We start from the raw sequence: 22,123 nt of genomic DNA, 5'->3' as shown, positions 1-22,123 counted from the left end.
TTTTATAGTGTTTATTATTCATTACATATCTCGTTTAGATTAGGACAGGTACAAAAAGAAATGGGTTCTAAACACCGGTCCAGGCGAACAGAAATCGTGTTTGGGTCTAACCCAACTCTCTCTTTCTCGGTCTCTCTTTTACTTTACCATATATTTACTTGTTATTGGTTGTCGTTAGTTTTAGGAATAGAAATCGCAAAACCCCGCAAGACGCCGCTATTTTGTTTTAATGATCCAACTAATTTGATCAATTTTAAATAGACTTAAAAAATAATAAATAAATAAATAATTTTGGGAGTTAAAATAATTCACCTAGTTAAAAGTTGATATTCAAATACTATAGAAAAAATCGAAATTAAAAGCATTTTGGCCAAACTAAGTTAATTGTCGGATAATCGCAATTTACTAAATATTTTAGATGTAGTAAAAACCTTCCTAAAATGTGAATGTGAATCCCCGAACTCTCTTTAAGTTTTCAATCGATTCCCTGTTTTAATCTTTTGAAAACAACGTTTTCTCAATTTTTCTTAAAAATCAAGTGGCGACTCTAAACAAGTCTAAAAATAATCTCTTTCTTTTAAAATAAAACATGCACCAGTGACGAGAATTTCTTTTATTCGAATTTTAATTTCCTTAGAATCAATTCTTAAACTTTTTATCCACCAAATGGATGTAAAAACAAAGTTTTTAAATGGTGATTTAGAATAGGAAATTTATATGGTTCAACCTGAGGGATGTTTTGTTCGTAGACAAGAAAATAAAGTTTGTAAATTAATCAAATCTCTTTATGACTTAAAGAAGCTCCTAAGAAGTGGCATGAAAAATTAGATCAAGTCTTATCAAAAGATATTTTTTCTTTTGTTGAAGTGGATAAATGTGTTTATACCAAAATGGTAGACAATACTTATGTGATAATATATTTATATGTTGATGACATGCTTATATTTGGTACAAGTTTAAATATTGTGAGTAATACCAAATTATTTTTGTCTACTAGTTTTGATATGAAGGATCTGAGTGAAGTAAATATGATTTTGGAAGTTAAGGTAATAAAGAGTGAAGATGGTATAATATTGTTACAAGAACATTATGTGGAAAGACATCTTAAAAGGTTTTAACGTTTTGAGGTGACACATGTAGCCACTTCTTATGATGCCAACTCTAAATTGGAAAAGAATTATGGATACCTAGTTGCTCAGTCTAAATATTCTAAAATTATTGAAAGTTTATTGCATTTGATTAATTTTACTAGGCTTGATATTGCCTATGCTGTTTGCAGATTGAGTAGATATACTCATATTCCCAATAATGAGCATTGGTTTGTGTTGAATAGACTGATGAAATATTTTAGATGAACCATGAATTATGGTATCATGTGTAGTGGATTTCCTTGTACTTTCGAAGAGTATTGTGATGCATCCTGGATCTCTGATTCAGATGAGACAAAATTCACTAGTGGATACGTGTTCACCTTAGGTGGTGATGCAGTGTCTTGGAAATCAGCTAAATAGACGATCATTGCTAGATCGTCTATGAAATCATAGTTTGTAGCTCTGGAACAAGCTGGTTCTGAGGCTGCGTGGCTAAGGAATTTTCTAGCAAATATCCCTTTACTAAAGGATGAATTGCCTCTAGTGTTTATACACTTAGATTGTCAAGCCACAATTGCTATAAATCTTACAGTTGTAAGAGTAGACACATGAAATTGAGGCATGATGTCGTTAAACAACTACTGAAATATGGAATAATTGCAATTGATTATGTGAAGTAAGAATTGAATTCGGTCGATTCATTGACGAAACCCATGGGATGAAAATTAATTCTTCAGACCTTAATAGAAATAGGTTTAAGGTCAATTTGTATTCAATAGAGATGGGAACCCAATCTATGTAATTGGAGATCCCGTGAAGTAGGTTCATATGGGTAATAACATGTTTATATTGGCTCTGCACACTTACTGAGAGTGTTTGAAACTGCTACTAAAAATTAGGGATGGGTTATTAAATCTTAATGAATTCAAAGTTCTTAATTAAGGAAGTTGTATTTAAAGCAGTGTACACTTGATGAATTCACCTATATGAGAGTATGAGTGTGACCGCTCCTATAAGTCTTTGGCCTAGTCTCTAGAGCTCTCATTAATACCTGGCACGTGCATGGCCTATAAGTGCAAAACCGCATTGAACAAAAAAATTATTGTGGTCAAAATGTGACTGTTAAAGTCACTGATTTACAACTACAATTATTTGGTTCATAGAAATGTTATATTTCACCAGTAATTTTGTAAATTAAATTTTATTGATCTATGTTTGGTTCATAGTCGAAAGACACCAAACCTATTGCATTTTGTCCAGAAAATCCAGCCATATATATTTTTATAAATCTTTTTAAATAAGTGGGGAATTGTAAGCAAAATGTTTTATTTCAAAAGATTATTTTATTAAGTGTATTTACAGAGCCAGTAATTAAATCATTTTTGAAATTATTTGGTAAATTGGCAAATTGACAGTATATCATTTACCTATATTTTACACCTTCTTTTCCATATGTCCACTTCTTAATACTTGTCTTATGATAGCATTTTGCATGAAATGAAATGGGCAAGTGTCTAGGACACTTGTCTTGTGACCAAGTTACTCATTGACCTATAAATAGGCATTTGCTCTTATGAAATGAATTGTAGCAAGAAAACATTTTGTGCTTACTGCTTCTAACGTTTTCTTCCTAGTTTCTTCATATTTTCTTAAAGTTAAATAATTTTGACTTTGTTCCTAATTACTTGCTGACGATAATTAATTTGTTGATCCCTCCTATCTTTATTTATTTAGGATAGGGAAGTGTTTGTTTTATCCTGGGGAAACATTTCACACCATTGAAATAGTTTCTTAGGATAGTGCCCAGCATGACTCAAGTATTTATCTATTTTCTGTACTGATATTCATATATTTTTTCGTAGTAATTTTTATCATATTTTTTCAGGACCATTTTTTGATAAATAATAAAATTATTTATTATTATAATAATGATAATACTAATTATGATTATTGTGAAATTTCTTATATTTCCCTAACAATTACTAGATTAGGGGAACGAGCTACTTACCTTTACGAAGAATATTGAAGGAAAACTAATGAGATTCACCAAAATTGCCTCTGCACTTGACCAAAACGTCCTTGAGAAAGAATGAACAATTTTAGAGAAGTTCGTACATTTTTATAGAAACTTGGGAATTCTCACATGTTAGTTTATTTCGGAATATACGTATAAACCTTGACATTCAAACCAACCCCTTCATGTCAAGTTCAATATCGGAAGCTCTACTCACCCGAATTATTTCTCAGATTGACCTATACTTCACCATGCTTAGATTTAGTCTAAGCCTAGCCTAACTTTAAATTTTTAACTCCCTACTTAAAAGTTTCTCTCACCCAAACTCTTTTACGGTTAACTCGCCCATAATGGCAAAAAGGGTCATTACAAGGAGCAAAATACAACATTTACAATATATAGCAGTGGTTGTGTGCAAACATACTTGCTTAAGAGGATAAAGAAATTTTTTGGGTGTGTTTGGCAGGAAGGAAAATGTTTTCCATGGAAAATGATTTCTTGGAAAACAAGTTCATTTCTCACTTATTTTCACATCTTTGTTTGGAGAGTAGAAACCATTTTTCAATGTTTGGTTGGTGAATGAAAAATAGTTTTCAGAAAATAATTTTTTTTCTTGAGACCAAAAATAATACTCCTTAGAAAAAATTATAATCCAAAAATCAACCCCCATAGTTGATCTACGACCCAACCCCGATGACTGTACCAAAATCAGAACCTAAGATCTGATCCAAGACCTAAACCAGGGGAAAAAAATCAAAAACAATTTTGACGCGCAGCAGGGGTGGTGGTGACAGGAGTCGTGGAGTGGCATAAAACATTTTTAAAAATTAAATTTGATATTTTTTCAATACCATTTATTTTTTTTTGGGGGGGGGGGGGGGGGAGGGGCTAGGGGCTAAGAATAAAAATATATTTGAAATTTTTAATTATTTTTAATAGGGAGGGTAGGGTACGAGGTATGGATAGAGCAAGAGAAAATATTAAAGGGTGAAGTACAACTTTGGAAAATGTTTTCCTTGACTTTGAAAGGGAAGTCATTTTCCTTAAATTTGAACAAAAAAAATAATTTGAAAATATTTTTCAAAGACTTCAAGACAACCATTCAATAGGAAAATAAAACAATTTTCCAGCAAATGATTTCCATGGGAAATGATTACATTGAAAATGTAGTGTTGGAAAACAAGTAGATTTTGACTTATTTTCTCATGTTTGGTTGGTGAGTAGAAAATATTTTATGGAATTACTTTTTAGTAATTGATCATGAATGAATATTTTATGAAAAAATTTCATTTATTTTTACTAGAAATTGAAAATAATTATTGAAATTGAAAATATTATTTAAAATCATACTTAAATTTTTTTGGGGAGGGAGGGGGGGGGGGGAGGTCGAGGGTGAGGGTGAAATATTTATTGAATATTTTTATAAAAACAAACTTAAATTTTTTTGTTAGTGAAGTGGTGGGGTTGGTAGGGGGTTAAAAATAAAAAAATGAAGTTGAAAATATATTTTTTTAAAAACACTTAATTTTTCTTGGGGGTGGGAAGTGTGGGCGGGTTGAGGGTAAGCATGAAAATAAAACTGAAGTTGAAAATATTCTTAAAAACGAACATAATTTTTTTTTTTTTTTGGGGGGGGGGGGGGGGAGTAGGGGTGCAAAAATAATTTGAAGTTGAAAATATTTTTTAAAAACAAACTTAAATTTTTTGGGGGAGGTGGGTCGAGAGTAGGTTTGAAAAAACAAAAATTTGAAGTAGAAAATATTTTTTTAAAACAAACTTTAAAATTAAAAAAGATAAAAATTGAAAATATATTTTTAAAAAATTTTTAAATTTTTTTGGGCGTGGGGGTTGCAGGGATGATGGTGGGGTAAAAAAAATAAAAGATTGAAGTTAAAAATATTTTTTAAAAACAAGTTTTAATTTTTTTTTGTGGGGGGTGGAGGGTGGGGGGTTGTGGGTAGGGACAAAATAAATTCATTTTTTTAACAAAAAAAATATTAATTTGAAGTTGGAAGAGAATTTTTGGAAAATGTTCTCTTTAATTTTGAAGGGAAGTCATTTTCCTTAAATTTGAAGAAAATGAGTTGATTTAGAAAACATTTTTTAAAACATTTAACCCAACGAAGCATGAGAAAATTAAAAAATATTTTTCCGAAAAATGTTTTCCTTCCTACCAAACACACCCTAAGTGCATAAAATGTTTTGGGCTGATGTAAAATTTGTTTAAACATCGTACATTCATCTTGTCGTTCGCTTTCATGCCATTCGCTTCATTTCTTACGACGGAAATAGTTATATATCCTATAAAATCAAATATAAGAATACCCTTAAAGCAAATGACTCTTTGTTTAAATACAAGAAACACCAATTATGAAAAGACAAAAAAGATTATCTTACCAACATGGATAAGCAAAACATCACACTTTAATTCAAAGTGATATTTAAGTAATTAAACTAGATTCCTGAGTTTCCCATTATGACGAGATACTGGTACCAAAAAGTTACTCAATATAGAAAGTGACATTCATTTTAAATGGACTAAAATGAAAGTAAAACACATAAATTAATTCTCGCTTCAGGCCCTCTGGAAGTGCCACTCTCGTCTGCATTGTTTGAACTGCTAATAGTATTAGTTCCAAGAACCTTGGGGGATTTAGTACTAAAATTAAATTGTACATTTCTCTATTTCAAAATACGGCATGTACCACCACTGAATACATCATTAATATAAGTTAGCCGGATCCATTATTGAAATTTTAGTATAATATTTGGGTTAAATTAGAAGAGTATGAAATGATTAGTTGGAAACTTTTTGAGTCTTTTAGTTTGAGGTGACATTGCAGCATAGTTGTTTAGCCGTCTTTCCTATTACGTATTGCACTGTCTTTAGTGGAAAATAGATTGTTTTAAACTCACCTCATAATTATGATACTATAAGTGTACAACCAGAATACTCTATGAAGAGATTTTTTTACTCTTTCAAAGGGATTGTGGGTTACTGTACTATATCGGAAATTGACAATGTTAGAAGTGTAATGAACTCCAGCTTTTTGTGGAAATCTTTCATCCACCAATCTAGCTTTGAACCTTTCCACAATTCCAATCGAACTTATGTTTGATTTTATACACCTATTTGCATCCAATAACAAATTGGCATGTTGGTAAAGGAACCAGATCCTATATATCATTTGCATACAGTGCTTCGAACTCTTGTGTCATTGCCATTTTCTATGCAAGATTTTGCTTCCTCATAACAAGAAGTTTCTAATTTATGTGAGACTGCCTTTACCAACTATTGATTATTCCTTTGAGTTCTAATGCTAAACAATGGACATATATAAAATTGAATTGGAAACTAGGTACAAGTAACACTTTATGTGAAGTTAAGACTGGATTCAAAAAGACATATCCAATTTCATTTACTTTGGTGAGGTGATTAGAAAAGGATATATATGGTAGTGGTTTTAGGACAGTTTCATCATAGGTCATATGGTGTGATACTCTTGATTCTATGATCTAAGATCCAGCAGTCAATACATGACAAATTACCTATCTCAGTCATTGAAGAATAACAAGCAAGTATACATGTCAGGTTCACAGCTCCACTTAACACGCATGAATTTTCATTGTCTTTGTTTCCACCCTGAAGGTTCCCAAAGAGGTTGAGAAGCTCCTCATGTAGACCTTTAGATAGATTCAGTTGCATTTCTCTCCCCAACTCAAGATTTTCCTCCCGACCCTGATTGTTTCCTTTTAAGATGTGTATGCATTTTTTTTTGCAAAGGTAGAACCCTGTCCTTTGAGAAATCTGGAGTTGGATGTATAGACATAAAGTGTATAACATATTTGTCTTTGGTGTGTCCAGATCTTTTGCTATAGTCACAAAACAAGTGTGCATAGGCATAACTAGTACTAGAACAACCTCGAAAGCAATTGTTGTTGAAATTTCGGAGTTATCTGGATCTCCTTGATATAAAATGTAGCTTGTATTGAAATCTCTACTGGTGTGGGGTGATGCAGATGCACTCAGTGATGTGGACTCCAAATCAAGCTGTGATAGGATAGCCAAAGTTTGTGTCGTACTTGGAAAAATTGTCATCATCAGTATATTTCCCCTCATAGTCTACATCTCATTCAATACCATTTGGAAGTTTATGATCCATTTATTGTATTCAACCTTGTGTATCTTTGTTATTCTACCACATGTACATACACAGATGCATTAAGAAGTAGTGTTGATTGTGTTCATCGCTTCCCTCAACCTCTTCTTTTTTTGTTTAATATCCAATAATAGTTAGAGTTCCTTGGTGCTATTTACTTTTGAAGTTGGTACAGTTTGTAACGACTAGTATTATCATATCGATCCTCTAAATCCTTCCAAAGTTCCTAGCATTTCTCACATGTTGGAATCCATCTCTTGATAAAAATTAATCTCAAAACTCTTAAATATAATTTAGAATCCAAGAGGGAACCATCTCATCACATTTCTCGAAATGTGTAAATCTTGGATTAGATGAGTCTAGCTTCACCATCTTCTTTTAATAAAACCAGTTATGCTTTTCACTTACGCGACTCGAAGAATTGCTCGTCTACAGATCCATTCACTTACACAGCTCTAAGAATTGCTCGTCTTAAGGATTTGTACCTATTTCCATAAAAAATAACTAGCTGGTAACAATGTTGAACATGCATTCTCTCATGGATATAGGTAAAATGGTCTAGTAGTATCCATCCTGACAGTGGTTATGTTGTTATCAGGTTGAAGATTAGTCATATTTGAACAATTTTCAATACAGATGAAATCGATGGAAGAAGAAGGAAATTATGATAATGTTTGATCGCACAAACTGAATGGAGATCCAAAATGTTTAAAACAAGGCAACAGTAACTCAAAATGAACTGAATCAAATCCAAATGAAGAACACAGAGAGAAGAAGAAACTTCGCAGCCCTATGCGCTATACCATGAAAAAATTGGAAAGAAATGTGCTGGAATTAGCTCGAGTTCTCAAATAATGGAGCTCGAACTCAGAGAGAAGAAGAAGTAGAAGAAACTTCTAGAAGGAAAGATTGAAAGCTGAGTATTGCATTTTACTAACTAAATCAATAAGCATTACATTAGTGTGTATACAAATAAGGTTAGCTAATTAATAATAGTCTAACTTTAAACATAGCCAACTTTCTAATTTTAACCATCCTCACTGTACTCACTAATTTTATAAAAAAAATACAGCGCTTAATAATGTAAAGGCTCTACTTTTGGGTTTTATAGTGATGTTATTTCATCTTTATGCATCTTTTTCTCAAACAAAGTGTTATGGTTGATAATATTTATATGAAAGGGATATCATACGTATAATTTAACATGATAAAACTAGCTTTAAAGTAAAAGATTTTCCAAAACATATACATAATGAAATAAATTTTCATGTCACCTGCTGATGTATATTGTTAACGTCTCAGTATGTGTAGGTTTGACAATTAAAATGTGTATAAAATAATATAGTAGCTGAGCATCGAGTGAGACAAGAATTAAATTAAGTATAGTCTGATCATGACCATAAAAATAGCGCTTAATAATGTAAAGGCTCAACTTTTGGGTTTTATAGTGACGTTCTTTCATCTTTATGCATCTTTTGCTCAAACAAAGTGTTATGGTTGATGATATTGATACGAAAAGGATATCATACGTATAATTTAACATGATAAAACTAGCTTTAAAGTCAACGATTTTCCAAAACATATACATAATGAAATAAATGGTCATGTCACCTGCTGATGTATATTGTTAACGTCTCAGTATGTGTAGGTTTGACAATTAAAATGTGTATAAAATAATATAGGAGCTGAACATCGAGTGAGACAAGAATTAAATTAAGTATAGTATGATCATGACCATAAAACTAGAGTAATATATTTTCTTTCATAATCCTCATTAAACTGAAAGACAACATATTTGTGATGTAACAGAATTTGGGAAAAACTGACCAACAAGGGAAAGTAACTTTGGTTTCCTGAGAGAAAATCTAATTGCTAAAGAATTTGGTGATATTAAAAGTTTGATGTCGTACAACTTGTTGAGAAAAAATGTGTATTTTTGATGAAATTGATAAATGGAGTTTATATGAAGGAAAACACATATAATTGGGGCCAGTAGAGTCCCAACTAACTGTAGTTGTTATTGAAGAAAATTGAATTCTTCAAAAATAGAAGATGTTGAAATTATATATTAATTGAATTATTGAAGAGTTAAGTTACTCTTTAACTTCAAATGGCACATAATTAGCCACCAGAAACTTTGAAGGGAATCTTACAAAAACTACACTAACTTGCAAGTAGACATATACTAGAAGTGTTTAGAAAGGAGTTGACAACAAAAATCTAAGAATAAGAGATATACCAAACATAAATTGAAGTTAAACTTCAGCTTGCATCGACACAGTTGACACATAAGTGAATCTAATACCATTTGTAATAGTCAAATCCACATATGATATTGTTCTATTTGAGCGTAAAATCACACAACTTCAAAACGCACTATTAAAGTATAATATCACCTTACTTATATACTTAATATCCATCTTGTGTTCTGACAATGTGATACTTCTTATCCTATGTTTGGGGGTAACACATAAAACCTCTTTTCTAATTTCCGATAGAAAAATAAATCACTTTTTATTCTTGAATACTTTATTCTTATAAATGATGCACTAAAATATATGAACAAGTGATTAAAAATAAAAGAAACAAACTTGATAGTTGGTCATACAGACCTAGAGTCTATATAAAATAGAATAATTTATCTGCAAGATGGTAAATTTTGCGCATTTTGATACACATTTACATTGGAGAATAGTCCTCAACCAGTATAAGCACATTCAACACAAACTAAACAACTAGTTCAAACATAAATATCATGCATATTGTTTTTTCACCAACATAACAACTAATTGAAATCAAATAAAGACTCTGCCTACTGTTTTTCAAGTAATAATAGACTGCATATAAATTAAATAAGGATTCAAATGGCTATTTTATCTCCAAAGAAAGAAAATTTGACCTCCTTTTCAAAATTAATCAGAGTTTTTGATCAAAGAGCTTCTTCTTCTTCTTCTTCTTCTTCCTCTTCCTCTTCCTCTTCCGCCTCCTCTTCCTCTTCCTCTTCCTCTTCATTCGCTATTTCATTACGATATCCTCCATATTGTTGCTGCTCGTAGAGCAAATTCATTTGCCTACTAAACTGAAAAATCTCACATGTCATTCCAAAATGTAAGGTTTTACAATTGACACAGAAAAGGTTCCAACATTTAGGACATGCCCTAATTGGATATCCCTGTTGATCATCAATCAATTTACCCATACAATCCATATAAGGGCAATCAATAACTTCAAGTGAAGCCAAAGCTTTCATTAGTCGACTCACATCTCTTACTCGAATAAGAAAATCAATCGGCATTATTAAATCGATATCCAAACTTTCCTTGCAATCAGAAGCAGGACACCTTATTGAAACATCGCGGATAACCTCATTGATATTTTCACCTATATAATTCTGTATGCATTCTACACAGTAACGATGATTGCAATTATTTCCCCATATCATTGTGTCTGGCAACGGAAAGACATCTTCACATATTTCACAAAATCTACATGAAGATTCCCCCTTTTCATGGTTAAGTGAATCTAGAATGAAAGAACACTCAATCTCCATAGGTTTTTTACCAACATCATGATTAGATCTCGATTTCAAATCCTTACCAGAATGAAACTGAGCTGAGCAAAATAGAATTGCTTGCAACTCGATATCATCATCTCCGATGTTGTAGTCATTGTTATTTTCAGCCACATCGAAGACAACAGAATTTAGCGACATAGGATCAACTTCGACATTGCTGGAGCTCAAGATTGGCACGTTTGTTGATTCCATTTCAACTTGATTGGAATTCAAGAATTTCAAATCCGTTGAATCCACTTCAACTTGATTGGAATTCACAATTTGCGAATTCGTAGATTCCATTTCAAATTGATTGGAATTCACGATCTGCAAATTTGTTGATTCCATTTCGACATGATTGCCTCCGGCAGATCTTTGAATTTTGTGTCTTCTATAGAGTCTTTTAAAACTTTTTGGCCTTCTTGATGATGAATAAGCTTTGTTCTCTATCTTTGGCTTCGGCTTCAAGAATTTGGATATGATAGAGCGCTTCATTCTGCCGCAAAGGAACCCTAAATTTCTTTTCCATATATATATATATAATATGGGTGATTTTGGTATGACGTGTTAGACAAGTGAAATGGCCAATAACATCATGCCACGTTTGGAAGTGATACAACTTGTCTAGTCAAATCAAACAATAATTAAAAACACGCCTCGTGTACAGCTAACGTGTTTCAACCATTAAACAACGTAAACAAAAATTTGATTGGCAAAAAAATCATCCTTATCCCAAATCATCCCGCTCAGCAAGACAAACAAGTTCAAACCAATCAAATATTATCATGTAAATTTCATCAGTATAAATCGAAAAAAATTTCCCTCATCACAATTGTTCAATCGCAACACAAGTGACATGTTTGATTTTATCAAATATCATCATAACAACAAAAATATGGTTAAAAAAATTATCTTGATAATATAGGTTTCACCCTAGTAGAAGTTGCACGTTCTAGCTAATTAAATATTGTTATGAAAGTTTTAATTTGATTGGTCAAGAGTTTCTCATTTCTTCCATCTTTACACAAGGATATGTTTGAGCCAATCAATATCATCATGTCAACATCAATATGATTGAAAACCATTTGTCCTAGTCACAACTCTTCTAACCTACAACTATAATAAAGATATTCATAATTTAACAAGCTAGAGGATTTCGAGCATTAAATGTTATAAGATCTCTATGAAGATTTAGGATGAAGGAAAACTAAACACCTAGTTATTCAAAATAATTCTAATGAAGACAAGTTTAATGCCAAGATTTTAAAACATCTAAGCCACATAGTTTTGTCCATCAAAGTATTTTTTGCGAATCAAGTTCAAATTCAACACAAATTCAAAACTAAACACAAAAATTATTAAATTTATATTCCAAGAAACAGATCAGAGGACTTCTAGGGACATTAACATCATTTATTCTTAAAGATAATATCATGATTATTATAATATTTATCATTCTTATTATTTACTTCACATGATCTTAATTGTCTACCGGTCATCCCTTTTTTGCCAAGTATAGAAACTATTATACTCTCGTACTTTTTGTAACGATCCGGACTATTGTTATTTGAGAAGAGAAAAATTCCCAAAATATATTTTGGTCACTGTCACGCTGCAACAAAATAGGTGCAATTGGCGTGCCAGCTTACCCCACTAAAGCAGGATCGGCGAGGTAGAGTTCGATATTCAAAAAATCCTTATTTTTTCATTTTTTCAAAAATAACCTATAGGTCATAAATTACCCTAGAAACCCCATAAAAGTTATTTCAAGTTAGTGAAAGAAGGAGAGAGAGATTTGTAGCATAAGGTTGGTGGAATCTTGCGTGATCTTGGTCAAACTCACCGTAGAGTATTTAGAAAAGCTAAAAAAGAAATCAAACTTCGTACAAATTACTTGGCGCCCACCTAGGTTAGGTTTTATGCATTGAGTAGCTGTAAATCTTTTCTTACCATGTAATATATTAATTTTAACTGTATAAGGTATGTGTAGACCTTCATGCACCGAGTAAATTCCGTGAAGAGTTGCTATAATTTAATGTTTGTGTGGTTAGTGTCGTGTTGAGACTATAACCGCTCAAGGTTCTTATTTGTGATCTTGAATGGTTCTTTATTAAGTTATGGTACCTGAAAGAGGGTCGATTTATTTTTACCGAACACCACCGCAGGTAGTCTTGCAAACGCCTGCAACACTTATCCTATCTTACTCCCACAAATTTGACTAAGTATAGAAATACTTTAACAGCAAAGTTAAAAAACAGACAGAATGTTCGTTCCAACCTTTATAATCTTATAATTAGTACAAAGAGAAGGCTTCACGAATTTGTCTAAGTCCAGAAACACACTCTATAGCGTTAAACGAAATTTCCACCCTTATAAAAATTCTGCACATGGCAGTTACATGCGGCAGTTACAATTGACATTTGTACGACACCTGTCATCAGAGGTTTAAAACTAAGTATCCAATAACTATATTTCTAACAGATAGATCTAATTCAAATTACATCCTTATCCATATGAAATATTCATATTCTAACAGTTAGAATATTTCAGGCTACATTGCAACACTTAGAATATTTCAGCCATCTTCCAATACTTAGTTTTATTTCAGCAATTCACATGAAATGCCTTTGTTTTTGCCATCGTCAAGTCTTCACAACTTTTCCTTGTCAAGCCAACACGCTGCCTTGCCGATGACTCTAGACCGCACGTAAGCCTTGCATGTTCAAGTTGTCTTGCCAATACCCAAGCACCTTGAACCTGTGTTGCACTGTTTTGCCCCCTTTCATGTCAAGACCGATGCCCAAGTCCTTGACATGTCTGCACGGAGTTAGATCAAGTAATTTATGGGTATAACAATATCGGTAGGAGGAAGGATTTCAAATTATACTATTTTTGAACGTTGTAGTTATAATTGTGATAAAGAGTTGTAGTTATATTAAATAAAACTAGTAACAAAACTTTACGAAGAACTAGGATTGGAGTTGTATAATTCCATAAGAAGAAATCGAGGGAACGCATACGTAATTAAGCATGTGACTAGGTGATGGTTGTGGCTCTATGGTGGTGTGGTACACTTGTTTTGTTCCGTTTTGATACTTGTATATGTATTCATGTTGCAATTATGGTCTTAGATATTAAAACAAGATATGCAAATTATCGATGCTATGCAAGTTTTGCTTAAATGTGTGATCTTTATGTGTGATTGTGATAGACACATGCTGGCATACTAACTTGTATTTGATTGCCACGTTCAGGCATACTAACTGGAATCAGTTGTCACGTTCCATCATAAAGCATGGATCAGATTTCCACGTTCTAGCATGATAACTCGATCGTTTGCCACGTTTTGGCATAAAAACTATATCAATTGCCACTTTCCGGCATGCTAAAAGTTTCACTTGTATCACGTGAGAGGGGCAACTATTTGTGATAAAATGAGCACGGTGAAATATGTTATGCTCAATATCGTGAGGTGTGTATATCTATCTATAAGTTGGGTGTTTTATTTACTTTTTAGTGGAAGCTTAAGGGTGGTAGTGGTACGTGTAGTACACAATGTAGTTCGTATGTTTATGTTATGATCAAATTGAACCTTAAGTGTGCTATTGATCTTGTAATATACAATGTGGTTAGTATGTTTAAGTTATGATCTAATGTAACCTTAAGGGTGGTAATGCCACTTGTAGTATACAATGTGGCTAGTATATTTAAGTTACGTAATGGAACCTTAAAGGTGGTAGTGGTACTTGAAGTATCTAATGTCGCTAGTATAGTTGAGCTATGAACTCATGGAGTCTTAAGTGTGATAGCGGTACCCATTGTATACAAGGTGGTTAGCATATTTAGATTGTTACCTCGTATGAAAAAGATAAGTGGTAATTGGAAGTCAAACTTAGTAGAGTTGTATTTCGAATGGGTGAATTCTTAAACTTCCTTAGCTTGTCTTTGTTTTCGTTGATTCCGCATGTTTTCTAGTTGTTGGGTTATAAGGTTTCTCTTAAAAAGGTTTAGAGTAGGCCTACACGGCCTAGTAGGTTGGGTCGTGACAAATTGGTATCAGAGCTTAGGTTATCGATATCCCCGTACAACAGCAAAATGTGGAGTTGACTCTTGTGAATTGGTGTCTTTACATCCACATCTAATCTACAAGAGTCTAGGAAGCATTATAAGAATTCGTTACATTCATTTACTCCTGTCGTGTGAACTGTTACTCGTGGTATTGGTTAAGTCTAATTAGTATCTCTCGATTCAAATTGGTATCTAAACACTGACATTGTGAATATGAATGAAGGACATCAACAATTTAATTTGAACCGGAAGGTTCCAATTGGTATCTAGCCCTAAGGGCTATAAAGAGTGTGGATAATCTTTAAGGGTTATCTATGGAGGCGAACTAAATAATAAACTCAAATTGCATGTATGTTGTTTATGGTAAACTCTGAACATGTGCTTCCTATTTGTGGTAGCTAATTAGAATGTGTACTTGTTGATCTAATGTAACCTGATTTAGGATACCGTATAGAGTATCTGAAGTCGATACGAGTAGAGATATGGTTGGATTGTTAAAATGGTATACATTTTGTAATGTATAGGTGTATCCTTTGGATGTGTAGGTTTTAGTGTTAAGTTACTTTCAGCTTTAGAACTTGAGCATCGTGTATTCTAGTCGAAGAAACTGACAAGCCTGATGGGATGGAAAAAATGGAGGTCAGAAAAAGATTGGAAAGTGAAAGAGTACCCATAAATTCCTTGTCAAGGTTCTAGTTCTGTCTTAACCGCTGCAGCGGGTTGTTTCTGCTGGTGCGGTGCCGCTACAACAGGATTTTCTGGCTAAAGCGAGACAGAACCTCGCCAATTTTTTTTTGTTTTTCCCTGTTTTCAAATAAGAATCCACACTGGATCCAAACTAATCCCTGCAACTCCTAAACTAGTATTCAGGAATATTAGTAACAAAAATAGATTAAGGATTTAAAAACAGACTCCTTCAGAAAACAAAAAAATAAGCATCCATTTGCTACAAAAAAACTTAGTACTATCAAAGTGAAAAAGTAAAACCAGTTGTTCAAAAGGAAAATATCCATAAGTAAAAGAGAAAAACCCAATCAGTTTTCTCATGATGGGTGGTGTCCATGTCCTTGGGGTACTCTAAGCCGGCCTTGGCCTCGTCAGTATTGAAAATTTTGAGAAGTCCCTCGGTTCTAGCTGGAGATTCTCCTTGATCAGGGCCACGCAAGTGAAGATGGACTTAATAGTCTTCCACGTATGATCCATCAAACAATCCCTCTCCAGGCCCTTAATGATCTCTTGGTGCTGCTGGCGGAGCAACTCCACCTTGAGGGTTGTGCTGGAGGTTACCATAGTGAAGTCAACATACCCACTTCCCATCTTTTTTTGTACCGTACCCAGGTCTATTTCAACCCGTTTACTCGAGAAAGGGTCCTCGTCGTCAATATTTGCAATCGCTCTCCTACTGCTAACCCTGCTCGTCTTCCTCCTCTTGCACTTAGACACAAAATCTGATCAAACTAACAGAGGTTGAATATGGGAATCCATAGGCAATACTTCATCAACATCAAACAAGGGAACCTCTTCCTGCTTGCATAAGGTATTGATAATGCCAGGAAGGAACAAGGCTTTCATATTGCCTCAATAGAATATCTTTCACACTGAGTAATCTATGCCCCTCATTAAGTTGAATCCCCTGTATAGCGCACACAACCATCAGAGCCCGGGGAAGGTGATGTCCATGTGGTTACTCGACAGTTGAATTCTTCTAGACACAAAGTGTAGCCACCTCTTAGCATCCGTTGACAAGCCAACACTAGTGAGGCCCTCAGTTGTAGCATAGTGAACCTGATCCCATCTTGCAGGATCAACAATAGTGTCTCGCAGCCACTCAAGGTCCATATACCTAAGATTCTCCTCAAACACTAGGTTTGGGAACTTTCCCACCTCCAGCACCTCATAGATAGTAGGGGCATTCAAGGGAATTTCAACTCCACGATTTGCGAATAACTGGGTAAGGAAAATCAGAGTGTACTCTAGGGAGGATAGCTTAGAACTCCCTCACCATTGTAAAACGGGCATCCAGTGGAGCCTCAGTCAGCCGAACCCACCCAAACTCGACCAACCTGGCATAGAAAAAGAAAGCCTTCTCCTCCACCTTATGAATGACATCGCCCTCTCAAATCAACAACTAGTAGTGCAACAGTCATGGTGCCTCACCCGACTAGAGCCATTGGAAAACCAGATGAAGGGGGCGTTATCATCATTTTGACCAGCCATTTAGGGATAATTTGTAGGAAATAAGACAAGTCAGAATAGAATAGACCAGGTAGAGAAGCTAAAAATGATAAGAATTGTTTTCTGGAAAAAAAGGGAACCAACTATTGGTTTGGGCCATCCCGCTGCAGCGCGATGATGCAAGCTCCGACATTAAGATGAAGGCTGCTACAACAGCCTTTATCTAGGAGGAAATCCAGATATGGAAATGTTATCTTTTCATCCCAAACTCCTCGTCATCTCAAAGTATATTAAATACCCTAGAACAAGAATTAGAAATTGTTTAGACCAAATGATCCCTAAATTTTGTCTAAAACCGAGTTCATCGTAAGAAGACTTTTCAACTGTCCCCACTCTTTTTTGTATAAATTTAACCTTGTTTTCAGGGTATCCTTATGCCCAAAACATAGTATAAACGTTAGGGACATAAGGAAACTATTCATGCTATGAGTTTCTAATACATTAGCAACCTAGTCCAAATTTTAAAAATAACTACCCAAAACACTTCCTGATTCGATTAGTTATGTAGCATGCAATCAATAAGAATCAAGAAATGAAGTAACGATAAAGGATATAACGAAAAACTTACCAAATTCATATGATTAGAACAGGACCTTGCGGAGAATGTTGTCTTAGTTGACCCAATTTTTTGCATTGCCTGTTAAACTACCCTAGCGTGGAAACCTAAGACTTCTTCATTGTAGTGAGTATTACCCCTTCGTTCTAGCGTGAGTCCATTTTTTTAGGATCTCGAAAGCTCTAGGGGTTAAAAACATTGGTCATTTTTTGTAAGAGTCATATCTCTAGTAGGAATCATTCGAAGTGAGAGTGTATGGTGACCGAGCTTTAGTCATTCGGGGACGAATAAGTCGTATATCTAGACATGATCTTTTATTGCTTAGTTAATATATATAATGAGATGGGCATCGGCTTGACCGATGATGCCTACTAGTATGTGTGGTTGTATTGATATCAATATTTTTATGTCTTTTGACATAGTTTGGATGCCGAATCGGTTATGTTTCCTTAGGTAAAGTCGAAGAAATCCTCCAACAGCTTTGACTTTTCATTCCTCATGGTGCAAGTTGTGTCTTTTGTTTAAATGGCCCTATTATTCTCTTAGTGGCTCTTGTACTTGTCAGAGGTCCTTGAGTATAGGTAAATTATTTTGCATAATCTAGTAAAGTTGTATTTTAAATGGGTTAATTCTTAAATATCCTTAGCTTGCCTTCGTTTTCTTTAAATTCCGCATGTTTTCTAGTTATTGGATTATGAGGGTTCTCCTACGCAGGTGTCAGGTAGGTGACCACACAACCCGGTGGATTGGATGGCGGCACTTTTATTTTAAGTAGCTCTATTGACTTGAGAAATGAACGTCCCCAACTGAAAAAGAAAGGTAAAACAGAATCACAACTATCATATGTCTTGTCAGAAAACTTTGGATGATAGATTTTAATGCTTCACATAATGAAATTAGTTTAGAATATTATTATTCCTTTAAAAGTTCATTTGCTTCATAGAAGTTTGCATTTCTTTATCTTAAATTGAAATGCTTCATATATATATATATATATATATATATATATATATATGAAGCATTTCAATTTAAGAGAAAATAAATGCAAACTTCTATGAAGCAAATGAACTTTTAAAGGAATAATAATATTCTAAATTATTTTAATATGTGAATCGTTGAAATCTATCATCCAAAGCACAACAATATGCATGCATGAAAGATAATTTGGGCAACCATAATGGAATTTTAGTTAAGTTGAAGGACAATTATGTTAAGAATTCTTGTCCATTACACTTAGCAAAACTCATGTCCACACCTACCACAAATTCAAACATATATATTAGTTCAATGTGTTCAGATCGTTTAATGTCTTATTTCCCAAAAGTTATTTGCAAAACTCTAATGGATTGCCAATTCATTGTAATATCTTAATTGGTACAAAAAAGAGCAATGATATCATTCAAAATTTAAGTAAATTTAATAGAGATTAAAAATTGTATTGTGAAAACATATCAAAGACACTCCATCAAAATCTAATAGCGAGTAGAAGTTGAATAGTGAACATGTATCGTAAGTGTAAAACATAAATATACTTAGATTGAGAAGATAATTTGTTTAAAATTAGTTTGATGATACTTCCTAAAGAGCCAAACTTACAAGATAAGTGTGTACATTTCATTAACATGCTTTTAAAAAATAATACTTATTAAGGTCTTTTTTAAAATAAAAAAAATCTTATTTAGCTATTTTTTCATTTCAGCTTTGCATCTGAGATGTTCAAGATTGATCATAAAGATTAAAATATATTTTTATATATTTGATCATTAAATTTATCTTAAATTTTTTATCAAATTAAAATAGGAGACTCAGTTTAAAATGGACAGTGTAGTATCACAGTAAGAGCATGTTTGAATTGACTTTAAAAGGTAGATTTTAAGTCAAAAATAAAAAATAAACTTAAATGACTTTTAAGTCAAAAAATAAAAATCAAACTGAATTGACTTTTAAGTCAAAAGAATAAAAAGTACCTACTTTTGATTTTTTGACATATATTAAGTCATTTAAAACTTATTTTAAGTCATTTTTGTCTTATCAAACACTTCTTAACTTACAATAAGTCATTTTTAACTTATTTTAAGTTAATTTTTGTATATGTCAAACAGCTTTACAAATAAAAATTTGACTTAAAATAAGTTTACCTAATTTTTAAGTCAATTCAAATACCTTTTATTTTATTAAAAAGAAAGAAAATAATTTACAACATGTGTCATAAAAAAGAAACACGTCAACAAATTTCAAAGTAAATGTTGAATCTCTTATTATTTGTAAAGGTTGGGAACACTTATCGTTTCTTTAAAATAAAGAGAGAAAAAACGAAGCATGATAGGCATAACACTTGAATTTCATAAATAAAATTTCTAAACTTTAAACTTATTTTATACACTATCCCTTTGTCCCTAATTATTTATTCATTTTTTTTAATTGTTCCTAATTATTTATTCATTTTACAAATGAAGAAGCACAAAATATTTTTACCTTTCATGCCCTCAATTATTTACTTTTGAAAAAGACATAACTTCTTCAAAATCTTAAGTTTTTAATTTATCTACTTCATAATTAATAGGGGGTAAAATGATAAATTGAATATGTCAATAATTATTTTCTTAATAGGTGTGTCAATTTAAAAGTTGACAAGTAATTAGGGACAAAGAGAGTAACACTTTTGAGATGGAAGTTTAGCTTGATTCCAATTAATATAAAATGATGTTAGAAAATAATTTTTTAATAATATCAAGAAATTTATACCCGCAAGTTTAGCTTAATTCCAATAAATATGAAATGATGTTAGAAAACAATCTTTTAATAAGATCAAGAAATTTATACCCAAAACTTTGAGCTTGTAAATTATTTGTCTTCTTATAAAGAATTAAATAATCTCATTGATTCTTAAGTTCTTGTATAATTTACCATTTGTCACTATTTACTCATTTTCTGATTTCTTTTTTAATGCGTTTAATTTTTATAATAACATTTATAATATTGAACTCGTGCTGACATGGATTATCACCTCTAGTTATTATTAAAAATAATATTTATGAGTTATGATACAAATTGTCTATAAAAATCATATTTCAATTTTATTTTTTATTTTTATTTTTATCTTTTCATGATTTCTTAATTTAAAATCTGATAATGATCTATTTGACAACTTTTAATGCCTATCAAGTGATATTTTAGAATATAAAAAAAACAGATTTAGTTATATGTATTTGAGATTAATTTATATTTGTATATAGATAAGTAAAACTATCTTTTCTTTGATATATTGATGAAACCTTTTTTTTTTTTTGAATTTCACATATATGGCCTAAAAGGAGAGTTATCATATTCAGAAGATAAGATGTTCTAAGTATTATACGGAAGAATGAAATATTCATCTTGTAAATGTGTATGCTATGGAATGTATTGTTTATGCACTAATAACAAACCTAAAATGAGACATCCTTTAGAGGATACTTTCAATTATGAAGGAACATTTTATCACCTTTATATTCACAAGGGAAACTAAACATATGTAAAACAAAATAACCCAACTAATTACAAACATCACAAAATGTGTTATTTCGTCCTTGTCGAATCTTTTTTTAGATATTAAATTCATGAAATACAATTCACTTGAAAGATATCTTGGTGGTGAAATGGTAAACATGCGAGACTCAAAATCTTATGCTACAGAGCATGGAGGTTCGAGTCCTCTTAATATTGAGAATCAGACTATTATCCTATAAATTGGATGACGAGCTGCAACATTATTGTTTCTTGAAGGCAGTAGTTTAACTACACCATTTTGTTACCGTAATGACAAATTCATATTGATTTTGAAAAGTGTAATAATTTTGCCACCAATATAATTCTTGATAGATTTTCAAAAGAGAGATTTTGAAGTGCTTGCATGTTAAAAAAAAAAAACTATATCTCCATGTTTAGGACATAAAGAAGAAAAATAATTATACTTCTCAAGAACATGAAAATGAATTATACCTCTGAAACAAAGCAACAAGATACTGTACCAAAAGTAACGTAAACTGTACCTTCACTTTGGACCCATTTTATTTCTTTTATTTTTTTTGCCTAACCAAGTGTATGTAGTCCTTTTCTTTGATAGATACGTATTACAACTTTAATTACTTATTTGTCTTTACCTTTGTTGCAAACAGTTGGTTCTCTTTAATCACTTGACAGTATTCCCCAAAAATATGATCCAATTTTCTTCATGTTTTCTTGCTCTTCAAAATTGATGCAATCTATTAAATTGTTTTGGGACTAATAAATTTACCCGTGACTAATTTTTAGAGTACATAGTAATAAGTGTTTTAAAGAGATAACTATCCCAATTATTAGTGCAATAAGTATTTTAATGGGACTAGATACAACATGTGAAACATTACAAAATACAATTGTTATGAATAATATTAGTAATTCAAAGTTAATTTTTAATATATAATT

General features: G+C 32.3%; 1 protein-coding gene across 1 annotated transcript; it reads right to left on the bottom strand.

Moving 5' to 3' along the window:
- Nucleotides 1-9,988: 9,988 nt before the first annotated feature.
- On the bottom strand, nt 9,989-11,309 carry LOC109119090 (uncharacterized). Its single transcript, XM_019211409.3, has one exon. The coding sequence runs from the start codon at nt 11,164-11,166 to the stop codon at nt 10,195-10,197; it is 972 nt and encodes a 323-aa protein (XP_019066954.2). The 5' UTR covers nt 11,167-11,309; the 3' UTR covers nt 9,989-10,194.
- Nucleotides 11,310-22,123: the final 10,814 nt, after the last annotated feature.

This window comes from Solanum lycopersicum, chromosome 12, assembly GCF_036512215.1.
Source record: "Solanum lycopersicum chromosome 12, SLM_r2.1".
NCBI classification, from domain to species: Eukaryota; Viridiplantae; Streptophyta; class Magnoliopsida; order Solanales; family Solanaceae; genus Solanum; species Solanum lycopersicum.
The sequence above is the reverse complement of the archived record's forward strand: the minus strand, read 5'-3'. Positions and strand labels throughout refer to the sequence as shown.

Excerpts from the sequence above, each read along its gene's own strand:
- LOC109119090 (XM_019211409.3), bottom strand. The coding sequence starts at position 11,166 with ATGGAATCAACAAATTTGCAGATCGTGAATTCCAATCAATTTGAAATG.